General features: G+C 47.1%; 1 protein-coding gene across 1 annotated transcript in view; it reads left to right on the forward strand.

Annotated features, from left to right (window-relative positions):
- Nucleotides 1-1,181: 1,181 nt before the first annotated feature.
- The window catches only part of RAD52 (RAD52 homolog, DNA repair protein), a 30,026-nt gene continuing 17,980 nt past the window's right edge, over nucleotides 1,182-13,227 (forward strand). Inside the window, 6 exon segments of the mRNA XM_067008478.1 lie at nucleotides 1,182-1,256; nucleotides 10,194-10,424; nucleotides 10,729-10,881; nucleotides 11,225-11,323; nucleotides 12,615-12,716; nucleotides 13,103-13,196. Coding sequence (XP_066864579.1) covers nucleotides 11,243-11,323; nucleotides 12,615-12,716; nucleotides 13,103-13,196 — 277 coding nt within the window. The 5' untranslated portion in view covers nucleotides 1,182-1,256; nucleotides 10,194-10,424; nucleotides 10,729-10,881; nucleotides 11,225-11,242.

The raw sequence follows: 13,227 nt of genomic DNA on the forward strand, positions 1-13,227 counted from the left end.
GAAGCTAAAGAAGTTGAATGTAGGTAGCTACATTTATCCATCTTTTACTTCATGATTACTTTACCAGTTTTTATAGTTAGAAAGCTTTTTTCTGCGTTCTGAGGTCGGATAATCATCTGCATATTTTTTTTACTTTGTTTTATGTGTATCTGCGTGTATTTAACATTCCACCCTTGAATTCAGCTGTAATTTATTTTAGTGCATATTTTGATAAGGAATCTAACCCCAAACAGTAACTGTCCCAGCACCATTTGGAAGCCAACATTCCTTTCTTTACCAAATGCACTGGGGTGGGGTGGGGGCGGGGGTTGTTCCAGCGAGGAGTGAGCAGTTAGCCCAGCAGGAAGTGACTCGCCCGGGGCTTTGCTGCTCACATCGGGGTCCGCGCGGCTAGAAGGGCACCGGGGCAACAGCTGGAAAACGCAGAGACTGATTTTGTCGGAGTTTTCCGCAATCAGCTCGTAGTCGCGAGGACAACTTTTTAATCTTGCTTTGCTCGGTGCTGTAAGACGTCCCGAATGCAGCGTCTCCCTCGACGCGAGCGCCTGGGAGTTCTGCAGACCCGGGGGCAGGGGTGGGGGGGAGTGCGGGGGAGTGGGCGTGTGGAGCGGGCGCGGCCTGGGCCGGCGGGCTCGTCGACCTGCGATCCAGGCTGCGCTCTGACGACCGGCCTTAGCAGGATGCAGGGGAAGGGTCCTCTCCCGCAGCAGCCTAGGGGCACTGAGCGGCGCCGAGCGGTCCAGCCACCCCTAGTTGGGCTCGGGCTGCCGGGCTGGGAGCGCTGAGGGCGGCGCCACGAGGCCGGGCGAGCTCGCCGGCCGCCAGGAGGCAGCAGAGATCCCGGCGGCGCAGGGCCCGCGGAAGCCAAGCGGAGGGAGCAGCGGCACGGAGGTCAGGTTCGTACTGTTAGCTTGCTTTTGCGGCTCTCGACAGACGGCTCTGCTCCCCCTCCGACTTGACTTGCGGCCCCTCTTCCTGTGCCCGGCAGTGGCCTGGCACGTTTTCGGTCGGACTTTTTCCGAGGGCCCTTACGCGCGCTCACGCAGTTATGGCCCGGGGCAGAGCGGCCCGGACCTTTTCCCCAGCGTCCTCTGCGCGGTCGTGCTGGAGCGCCCTTCTCCGCGTTCAGCCCACCCCAGCCAGGCGCTCTCCCCTCCCGGACCTTCTTCCCAGCGTCCTCTGCGCGGCCGTGCCCGAGTGCCCTTGCCCGCGTTCAGTCGCGACGGAGCTTCGTGCGCGCTGCGTGGCAGAGGCGCGTGAGTGGGGTCTCCAACGGGGTGGGGAGCTCGTCTTCCGAGTCCTGGCTCAGTGGTCCCAGGCCCAGCAGCGTGTGCTGAACCGCGAGGGCGCTGCGGCCCGAGGGCGCCGGGACGGGCGGGGACGGAGGGTGTCCACGGCTGGGCCGCCAGGAGGGAGAGGCTGCGGCGTGGAAGGAGTTAACTGTTTAGGAGGGATTTGACAGGTGAGCGCGTCTTCAGCCTTTCTAGACCATTCTTTAAAAATTGAGAGAGAATTCACATACGACTAAATTCATCCTTCTAAAGAGATCAGTTGAGTGGTTTTTAGTATAGTCAGGGGATTGGGCCGCCATAACCACTGTCCAATTGCAGAGCGTTTCATCGCCCCGGAAGGAAATCCCGAGCTCGTAGCAGACGCTTCTCCTGTCCCGCTGCCCAGCCCTACCGGGCCGCTTTCTGCTTCTGAGTTTGCGGGGCCAGGATAGTTCACCTCAGTGCAGTCAGACGGCGTTTGTCCTCTCGTGGGCGACTCCTTGCGCGCGGCACAGGTCCTCGGGATTCGTCCGCGTTGTAGCAGTGGTCGGCACTCGCCCCTTTTTACAGCCGAATAATAATAGTTCACCTTAGGGAGAGGCCATGTTGTGTTTCTCCGTCAGTCTATGGGCATTTGGGTTTTTGCACCTTTTGGCTTCCGAGGCCTTTTGAGGTCTTTTCCTCCACGGAACTCACAGTCGGAGGCACAGTCAACTTAAAACCCTTCTCCCAACATTGAACTCTGGGATCGGATCAGGTAGTGTTCCAGTGGCGTCGGGTCAGCTGTCTTGCAGGAAAGTTTGCCAGGGTTTCTGTCCTCGGCTCAGCACTTGCTCGGCCGTCGGCTGTGGTGGTCACAGGCAGAGAAGCGTCGGTGTGCGGGTGTCATCAGCGATGCCGCCAAGACCTGTTGGCGCGTGATAGGAACTGGGTGGACTCGGAGATAAGCGCATGAAGAAGGTGGCTGAGAGCTGTGGGAGATGTCTGACCTCCGAGCACGCCCAGTTCATCTCCGTTATTTGCGGATGCGCGGCCCGGCTAAAACTCCTCGGGAGCCTCCAAGTAGATAGCAGAGCCAACGCGCCCGCCCCCAGCTCAGGTCCAGCAAGGCGTCCCCCTGCCTTCTTGTCTCAGCTCACACTGTAAACCTGCGTCCTTGTTGTGGCATGTTTAGTGCCACAGTTTTATGCTTTTCGTTAGTGATTCCACTTTCTTTAACGCATTTTTTAAAAATTGAATGAGGGATTCTTTAAATTCTCTGGTTCTTTAGGACTTTCAGAAGTACCACTGCCCCGCTCTTGCCCCTCCTTTCTTCCCTCTCTCCACTGGTAACCACTGGTTTGTTCTCTGTATTTGTAAGTCTGCTTCTTTTGTTTTGTTCACTAGTTTGTTGTGTTTTTTAGATTCCACATATAAGTGATATCATGCAGTATCTGTCTTTGTCTCTCTGACTTATTTCACTTAGCACAGTGCCCTCCAAGTCCATCCATGTTGCTGTGATTTCACGGTTTAGAATGTTCTCCAAGCTTAGGGCTGAAGTGCTGTCTGGTGTTCCTAAGTGCAGGGTGGCTGTGATGTGCCCTACAGAGACACGGCAAGCTTCTCTTAGATGAGCTTTGTTCGGGTCTGAGTTATGTGCTGTTGGCTGTGAGTTCAGTAGTTACGCATCAACAGTACATACTAAATAGGGTGCCTTTAATAGACAGAAACAGGTAAAGCAAGCTTTTGTATTGACTGGTCTATGAAAATACAGTGACTGGAGGCTCACAGGAACCTAGGCCTGTATTTCTGCTAGGAGCAGTGGCTCGGTATTGGATTATTATTTTTTTGTTTTTTGGGGTTTTTTTTGCGGTATGCGGGCCTCTCACTGTTGTGGCCTCTCCCGTCGCGGAGCACAGGCTCCGGACACGCAGGCTCAGCGGCCACGGCTCACGGGCCCAGCCGCCCCGCGGCATGTGGGATCTTCCCGGACCGGGGCACGAACCCGTGTCCCCTGCATCGGCAGGTGGATTCTTAACCACTGCGCCACCAGGGAAGCCCTATAGTAAGTCTTGAAGTTGTGCCGTGTACATCAACAACTTAGTTGTTTTTCAAGTTTGATTTGGTTAGTTTAGATCCTTTGCATTTTCGAATCATCTTACCAGTTTCTAAAAAAAGTCTCGTGGGATTATGATTGCAATGGCATTGAATCTTTAGGTCAATTTGGGAAGAATTTACATATTAACAGTATAGAGTCTTCAAATGTATGAACATGGTGCATCTCCTGTTTAATTTAGGTCTTTAATTTCTTCTGGTACTGTTTTATAGTTTGAAGAGGTCTTATGCATTGTTCATTAAAATTACTCCTAAGTATTTTTTTTTAACTCACAGTGGAGCCATCATTCACATTGTTACTCTGTATACAGTGTGCCATTTTTTTTCTGACTGCTTTTAAGATTTTCCTCTTTATTTTTGGTTTTTAGCATTTTGCCTATGGTGTGTCTAGGTGTGATTTCCTTTGTGTTTATCCTGCTTTGAGACTTGCAGATCTTCCTAAATCTATAAACTTATGCCTTTCACCCAATTAGGGAAAATTTGAGCCATTATTTTTTTTTAATTTTTTTTTTTTTTTTTTTCTTTTGTGGTACGCGGGCCTCTCACCGCTGTGGCCTCTCCCGTCGCGGAGCACAGGCTCCAGACGCGCAGATTCAGCGGCCATGGCTCACGGGCCCAGCTGCTCCGCGGCACGTGGGATCCTCCCGGACCGGGGCACGAACCCGCGTCCCCTGCATCGGCAGGCGGACTCTCAACCACTGCGCCACCAGGGAAGCCCTAAAAAAATTTTTTATCCCCCTTCTCTTTAACCTTTTCATTTGGGACTTTGATTATATGTGTTAGCCATTTTGATGTTTTCCCCCAGGACCCTGAGGCTCCTTTGTTATTTTCAATCTTTGTTTTTTCTTCTTTTTCAGATTATTTAATTTCTTTTGAACTATCTTAAGTTCACTATTGAACTATATTAAGTTCTTTTTTATATCTGATTTTGCATTTTGTGAACAGGATTGACAGTGTGGGGTGATTTACAAGATTCCTACTTCGAGTATTTCCTATTCTTTTCTTTTAGTGATTTTATTATTATTATTATTATTGGCTGCATTGGGTTTTCGTTGCTGGGCCCCGGCTTTCTCTCTAGTTGTGGCGAGCAGGGGTTACTCTTCGTCACGGTGCGCGGGCTTCTCTTTGCGGTGGCTTCTCTTGTTGTGGAGCACGGGCTCTAAGTGCTTGGGCTTCAGTAGTTACGGCTCGTGGGCTCTAAAGCACAGGCTCAGTAGTTGTGGCGCATGGGCTTAGTTGCTCCGCGGCATGTGAGATCTTCCCGGACCAGAGCTCGAACCTGTGTCCCCTGCATTGGCAGGCGGATTCTTAACCACTGAGCCACCAGGGAAGTCCCCTTATGCTTTTGTAAGTGTAGTGAGTATGTTTCTTTATTAGAAGGCATTTGGGGGGAGATGGTTGTATATCCTTTGACTTTTAAATGTTCTCTTGCTTTATAGGATCCTACATTTCCCCCTTTTTGCACTTCACAGGACAGTTTCAAAGGGCATCCGTCATTCCTTTTCCTTCTTCTCAGAAGCCCCGCCTTGCCACTTCTGCCTCACTGAGTTGTACATACACGCGTCTCTTTCTCCGTAGGCTGCACTCATCTCCCAGAATGTTTCATCGGTATCTTCATACTTAGTGTGGGTCTTCTTTTTCAGGGAGTGATTTTAGTTCTATCTTGGGCTCTCCATCCTCCTCTTCTCCCTTCTATGCATTTCTCTTGCCATTTGGGTCCCACCTTGCTCCCTCAAAAAGTCGAGATGAGAGTTCTAGAACTATCTCCACCAGAAATTGATATATATATATATGTATTTTCTACTTCTAGGCAATTTGAAACTTCCATTTTCAGTCTTCTAATTATGTTAGGAGATACAGGATATTTGTGGTTTTATTTGCTCCTCTTGTTGGTGCATATAGTTTTTGGCAGATGTATTGGGATATTTAGATTTATGTAGCTGCCATAACTTTGGCTATCAGGAAGTCTTTCCTAACATTTTATTTTGAAAAATTTGAAGCCTCTAGGAAAGTTATACAATGAATGCCTGTATAGCCTTCACCTAGATTCATAGGTTTGTTACTTTACCTCTTTCTCTCCTTGTCTTTACACATGCACACATTTTACTCGTTGAATGATTTGAGAGTAAGTTGCAGAAAACATGACAGTTTATTCTAGTACTGCATCATGTATCTCCTAGTAACAAGTTCATTCTCCTATATGACCATAAGATAGAGTTATCACACTCAGTAACAGTGATACAGAACCAGCGTCCAATATGCAGTTCATCGTCAGATTCCCCCATTGCGTTTGTCAGGTCCTTTACAGATTTTTTTTTTCCTGATCTAAAATCCTATACAGGGTCACACAGTGTGTTGTCCTGTTTCTTTAGTCTCCTTTAATCTAGAAGAGTTCACTATCCTTTTTGTTGTGCTTTGTTTTGTTTTTTGAGGCACTGATATTTTTGAAGAGTTCAGGCCTGGTAGATTTCAACTTGTCTGATTATTTCCTCATGATTAGAGTCACGATTAGATTGGTAGAGATGTTGGTGGCATTATTATGTTTGACTGCTTGGTTAAGGTGGCTGACATTGTAAGGTGGCTGACATTGTAAGGGTGTCTTTGCCCCCCCTCCATTTTTTCTCCAAGTGCAAGTAGTTTATTTGGGGACTGACCTCAGGACATACTGGGAGAACAGAGAGGCAGTGAGAAGGGACAGAAAAGGCAGTCAACAAAGGGTGCAACCCAAGCTGATTCCACCAGAAACCTGGAGCCAGCACAGAACTCACAGCTTAGCTCATCCCACAGAGGGGTGAGAAATCTAGGGTCTTTAGACGCCAGCCCCTGTCAGTAACTGTTTGGGGCGGCTCCCAGGGGCATCCATTTTCTGGTACTTGCGGCTTACCCTGAACAGGTACAGAATGGGCCCGATGCCAAAGCAAACCCGCAGGTAAAGAGATGCAGGTGTTGGCATGTGGAAGTTAGGCTGGGCGTGTGCTGTTGCGGCGAGAGCTGATGGGATAGTTAGCACAGCACCCCTAGTGTCTGCTAGGCCTGGGGACCCCGGGACCTAGGGCTTGAGGCAAAAGCTTATGTGCTATTATTTTTAAGGAATTGCATTTCCAGGAAGCAGAAGTGAAGGAAAAGGGGATTGGGGAGAGGTGAAAGATGAAGTCAGTTCAAGCGTGCATTTCCAAGCTGGCCACCCCTTGGTAACAAGGACACCAGATTGCTTGGTTTCATTAAGCTCTCTCCCAGGAGGAGCTATAAAGTGCCACACCCCAGGACAGCCACCTAAATGAGGGGAGGAGAGGATTTACTCCTCAGCGCCTTTGTCTCCCTGGTAAAAGCTTTGCCCCGTGGTACATCAGCTCCCGCAGATGTGCAGACTGTGCACATGTGGGCATCAGGTGGGTCCCACGGGTTCTCACACCTCAAATGCAGGAGAGACGCCGAGGGTGGGAGGTAAGAGTCATTCCTGTGAGCGGGAAGTAGGGGCTGTAGGGTTGTGCCCATGTGCTGCTGGTCGGGACGCTCACGAATGTGGTCCTCCTAATGGCAGCCAGGGTGGCGACAGTGGTCTGAGGCCTCCGAGACAGGCAGGGCCAAAACTTGAGGTCCTGCGTAAGATATGCCTGATACATTGGGAATCTACTTTGGTTTAACAGATACGCATATACATACACATAAAACACACATACATGGGCTTCCCTGGTGGCGCAGTGGTTGGGAGTCCGCCTGCCGATGCAGGGGACGCGGGTTCGTGCCCCGGTCCGGGAGGATCCCACGTGCCGCGGAGCGGCTGGGCCCGTGAGCCGTGGCCGCTGAGCCTGCGCGTCCGGAGCCTGTGCTCTGCAACGGGAGAGGCCACAGCAGTGAGAGGCCCGCGTACTGCAAAAAAACCGCACATACACAAGCACAGTCATCTGTGAAGAAGGTAACAACTATCTGTTGCTGGTGGGGATCCAGCCACATTTTACTTCTTCCTATATTTTTGATATGTTTAAAGCTTTCTACAATAAAGACATTTTAATTTTATAACAGGAAAATGGTTTGTGGACACTTTTAGAAAGGGAGGCGGAGCAGTAAGCGTTTCTTCCAAAGTTAAAACTGGCAAAAAGAATAATTCCAGAGCTTCCCTGGCGGTGCAGTGGTTAAGAATCCACCTGCCAGTGCAGGGGACGTGGGTTCGACCCCTGGCCGGGGAGATCCCACATGCCGCGGAGCAACTAAGCCTGTGCGCCACAGCTACTGAGCCTGCGCTCTAGAGCCCGCGAGCCACAACTACTGAAACCTGCGTGCCTAGAGCCCGGGCTCCACAACAAGAGAAACCACCACAATGAGAAGCTTGCGCACCGCAACGAAGAGTAGCCCCCGCTCGCTGCAGCTAGAGAAAAGCTCGCACGCTGCAACAAAGACGCAACGTGGCCAAAAATAAATAAATAAATAAATGATTTTTTTTTTTTAAAGAATAATTACATGTTTTAGTGTATGGGCAGAGACTAGTTGTCCTTTTTTCAATATATTGAATCTTATAAGCTTGTTTAGAAAAGTAGAAACAAATTGCTTTTTAAATGTGAGAAGTGTAACTTGCCTTATAAAATTAGTTTCTAGAATTAAAAAATATACTGTCTTTATATCCTGCATTATGTATTTCTTTCATTCACTGGTGTATCCGTTCATTTAATATTCAGACACTTCCCTTCCTGACCACCTACTATGAGCAAGGTGCTATGCTAGGCCCTAGGGGTGCCACAGAGAGTCAGGAAGAACCCCCCTACCTTCTAGGGGCTCCTACTGGAGTGGGGAGAAATGGATGTGGTAGAGACAGTACTCACCAAATACTTAAATGCCTTCTTATATTTTGCAGCCTCTGGGGCCATGTGACTAGCTCTGTCTAGGGAACTGTGCCAGAGTGATGCATGTCACAGCTGAGGCAGCTATGAGCTGGTGTGACTGCTCCAGCTCTGCCTGCCCCTGCGGCAATGAGCTGGGGCCGCCAGACTGTATTAAAATTTTTCGTGAGTGAGATAGAAATCTTTTCTGTGTTAAGCTATTCCCCACCTTTTTAAAAAATTGTGGTAAAATGTACATAATGTAAAATTTATCATTTTAACCATTTTTAAGCATGCAGTTCAGTGACATTAGTACATTTGCAGTGTGTGCCCTTCTTTTTAACAGATAACCAGATAGGCTCTCATTTGAAACTTTGTGAATATCCTGTTCACCCACAACTTTTTAGTATCCCGCTCCGTGATCTATCGGCCAAATCTGCCACCTCTTTTTGTAATAAAGTTTTTGTTTGTTTCTTAGTTTTTATTTTATTTATTTATTTTTGGCCGTGCCATGTGACACACGGGATCTTAGTTCCCTGACCAGGGATTGAACCCATGCCCCCTGTAGTGGAAGCGCTGAGTCCTAACCACTGGACCATCAGGGAAGTCCCTAAATTTTTATTTTATATTGGAGTATAGTTGACGAACAATGTTGTGTTAGTTTCAGGTGTACGGCAAAGTGATTCAGTTATACATGTATGTATTCTTTTTCAGTTTCTTTTCCCATTTAGGTTATTACTGAATATTGGGCAGTGTTCCCTGGGCTCTACATTAGGTCCTTGTTGGCTATCCATTTTAAATATAGCCGTGTGTATATGTCAGTCCTAAACTCCCAATCTGTCCCTCCCCGCCGGCCTTCCTCCCTGGTAACCATAAGTTTGTTTTCTAAGTCTGTGGGTCTGTTTCTGTTTTGTAAATAAGTTCATTTGTGTAATAAAGTTTTATTGGGACACAACCATGCCCATTCATTTATATATTGTCTATGGCTACTTTCATGCTAAAATGCCAAAGTGAAATAGTGACAGAGACCATATAACCTGCAACACCTACACCTAACATATTTACTCTCTGGCCCTTTATGGAAAGTTTGCTGACCCCTGCTTTATGGAACAGGTATTTAAATTTTTATTAAAATAATACATGCACATATTTGAAAAGGAAATAGCACTAAACGTTATTTTTAAAAAGGCGAGCCCTGCTGCACCGTTCTTCACACCAGCACCACTCCTAAGAGATGTTTCGTGCTTTTACTTGTCTTTTCTGGCATTTGTAGTTCTAAGTAATATCCTCATTCCACTATTTCTTCATTTAACAATTTTAGACACTAACTATTGACTAACCTAGTATAGGCCACTATCCTACTTTTTAGTGCAAGATTATAAATAAATTTACCACCTCTTAGCTGAAAGGTAATGTTTTATGATCATTTAGTTTTCTGCATTTTCATCATAATGTATGTAAGAAAATTAACAAGAGCTTAGCAATAACTAACATCTAGTATTTCATATGTGCCAGGCACTCTTCTGATGTAGTTTTTTTTTTTTTTTAAGTTGAAGTATAGTTGATTTACAATGTTGTGTTAATTACTGCTGTACAGCAAGGTGATTCAGTACACACATTCATTTTTTAATATTCTTTTCCATTATGGTTTATCATAGGATATTGAATGTGGTTCTCTGCTGTACAGTAGGCCCTTGTTGAGCCGTTCTATATATAAAAGCCTACGTCTGCTCACCCCAACCTCCCAGTCCATCCTTCCCCTCCCCCTTGGCAACCACCAGTCTGTTCTCTATGTCTGTGATTCTGTTTCTGTTTCGTAGATAGGTTCATTTGTGTCATATTTTAGATTCTACAGATAAGTGATAGCATATGATATTTATCTTTCTCTTTCTGACTTAATTTCATTTAGTATGATAATCTCTAGTTGCATTAATGCAGTTTTTATGCAGTTTCTCATTTAATCTTTACAGAACTCCTAGGAAATGTAGGTAATATTGTTATCTCCATTTTCTAGATGATGAAACTTCATTTAGAGAGATTATGTGATTTTTCTCTTGGTCAAGACCTCGTGGGTGATGGAGCCAGAAATCACCATTTGGAATGTCAGCTCTTAAACACCATCTTGGAACACTGCGTGGGGAATCATACTGGTTGACGTTCGTAGATTTGTGGTCCTACTGTGAGCGAACAATCTGAAGATTTATAGCATGCAGATGTGCTGAGGCCCAACTTTGTTGGATCTGAGGCAGGTGGGGCACTCAGGTAGCGGGTCAGCCCAGCTGCAGGTGCTTTTTCTGAGGGTAATTCTCTTTTCTAATAGACTGCACGCTTGCGTGGTCTCAGTCTAATGCAGTGGCTCTCAAACTGGAGCTTGTTTCAGAATCACGGGGTGGGCTTGGTCCAGCACTCATACATGGGCCTCGCCTCTGGTTTTGGATTCAGTGGGTCTGGGGTGGGGCCTGAGAATGTGCATTTGTAACGAGGTCCCAGGTGGCAAAGAAACCGCAGGGACTGCTAGTGGTTTAATGCTGTGCCCTTTCTGAACACAGGGTCCTCTGTGCCATCTGGCTCTTCCATTGCGTCATGTCTGTTACACTCCTCCCGCCTGCTGGTGTGTTGGCTCCATGACAGCAGTTCAGCTACCGTGGCCTATGTTTCCCCTTCAACCCACAGAGGTCAAGGTCACGGTGCCCATATAGCAGGTGGTCATAAGCTGGTTGTTTGCTCTCCCCTAGCATGCTTTTGTAATTTTGACTTTTTCAATTACGAACATTGTAATTATAACATACAATACATTCTTATTGTAAAAATCACCTTTAATAGCACCACCACACTGGCAAAATTTTAGCAGAAAGGTAGAAGCAGACCCTAAAGGATTTTCAGTGGCTTGTTAGGTGATAGCTAAGCGCTGAGGAACGTGGCCCTTGACTGGGTCAGTGTTTAAAGTACGCAAGGAAAGTTACTCCATCTGATTTCTAGTAGAGGCTCTTGCCTTTTACCACTAGCATTCTTTGAGATCATTTTTTAAATCTTCATTTTATTTAGAGGTCAACCTGAATCAACATGTCTGGGACTGAAGAAGCACTTCTTAACGGCCGTGACAGCCGTCCTGCTGGTGGCAGCTCTGTATTATGCTTTGGTCAGGTACGTGTGTTTTTTTCATAGCTGGCAGGAACGAGGTTAAGTGAAAAAGGTATGGGGAAGCCATTGGTAGAGCACCATCATATACATGTAAGCTGTTTTATTGTTTTCTTTCATTTAAGTGCATCATTTGGGAGTCTTTGACAAGCTCTGACGGCATTTTGGAACTTTAGCAGCACTGGGGGTTACATTTAGATTCAAATTTTATTTATGTTTTGGATAAATTACATCTTCATATGTGGTAACGTTCAAAATGAAACAGACTGTATGTACAAAGTCTCACTGTTTCCCATCACTCCTGTCCACATGTCCCCCAGATCTCTTTTTGGAGGTATCCAAAGTTTCTGGTGTTGTACTCTTTGTGGAGATACTCTGTGCATATAAGGGAGATTCTTGCTTTGTCCCCCCCAATTCCATCTTTGTCTTACCAGAAATCTGTGTGTATTTATTCCATTTAAATAGGGCAGAGGGGAAAAGCACTGAGGAGATGAAAATCTAAACAAGTAGGAGTGTATGTCTCCATGTGTCGGATGGGAAATTGGTGAACTAGAGAAGAGGACACATGGAAGCAAGGCTTCCTGTCCTGTTTTCTCCTCTCCTACCCCCTTGCTCATGTAAATGTCACACAGACTGAGGAGGGAAGCTTCAGTTTCCCAGTTTGTAGGGATGGTAACATATTAGTCACATCTAAGGCAGTGGTTTTCAAAATGTGGTCCAGTGACCCCTGGGGGTCCACAAGACCTTTCAGAGTCTGTGAAATCAAAATTATTCTCATAGTAATACTAAAATACTCTGTGCCTTTTTCACTCTCATTCTTTCGTGAGTGAGGGTGGAGTTTTCCAGAGACCGTATAGCATGTGCTGATATCATTGCTCTGATGGTTACTGGAATGTGTGCCTGCAGAGTTTCTCATTTTTAATTCCTAGTATTGGTAGATATAACCCACATAAACAAAAGCTCATAGGATCCTCAGTACTTTTTTGTGTGTGTGTGTGTGGTATGCGGGCCTCTCACTGCCGTGGCCTCTCCCGTTGTGGAGCACAGGCTCCGGACGCGCAGGCTCAGCGGCCACGGCTCACGGGCCCAGCCGCTCCGTGGCATGTGGGATCCTCCCAGACCGGGCCACGAACCCGCGTCCCCTGCATCGGCGGCAGACCCTCAGCCACTGCCCCACCAGGGAAGCCCTGCTCAGTACTTTTGAAGAGTGTAAAGGAGTCTGGAGACCAAAAAGTTGGAGACTTGCTGATAAGGACTGGTGGACATGTCAGTTTAATTTTCCCTTTCTGGATTACAGTACCAATACACAGCAGAAGAGTCCCAGGCCATCCAGAGTGCTCTGAGGCAGAGGCTGGGCCCAGAATACATAAGTAGCCGCGTGGCTGGAGGAGGCCAGAAGGTAAGAGACTTTACATGCCTGAAAAGTGGGCGCCCACAACGCCGACTGTTTCCACGAACCTGCCAACCCCCTCTCTGGTCCTCCCGGGTTCAGAAGGTCTCTCATCCAGTTAGTGGACCTTTATTTGTGTCTTTGGGCGCGGCTGGCTTCCAGCCTTCACTGTCACCTGCAGTGGCCCAAGCATGGCCTGGCCCAAGACGTTAGTTCTAACTGGCTCCTCTGGAAGATCTTTGAATTAAGTTCACTGAAAAGTTCTCTGGAATGTTTAAGGGTGGTTTTGGCAAAAAAGCTGGGAAGGAATATAAATTAAGTAAATTTTGATCCACATTTAAGTATGGTAAGGAATTTTAACAAGCTTTTGGTTCTTCTTTAAATTGTTTTTCCAGGTGTGTTACATTGAGGGTCACAGGGTAATTAATCTGGCCAACGAGATGTTTGGCTACAATGGCTGGGCACACTCGATCACACAACAGAACGTGGGTGAGTACACGCTCCCTGGCAGCGGCTGCCG

Source organism: Kogia breviceps, chromosome 12, assembly GCF_026419965.1.
Source record: "Kogia breviceps isolate mKogBre1 chromosome 12, mKogBre1 haplotype 1, whole genome shotgun sequence".
Classification (NCBI taxonomy): domain Eukaryota; kingdom Metazoa; phylum Chordata; class Mammalia; order Artiodactyla; family Physeteridae; genus Kogia; species Kogia breviceps.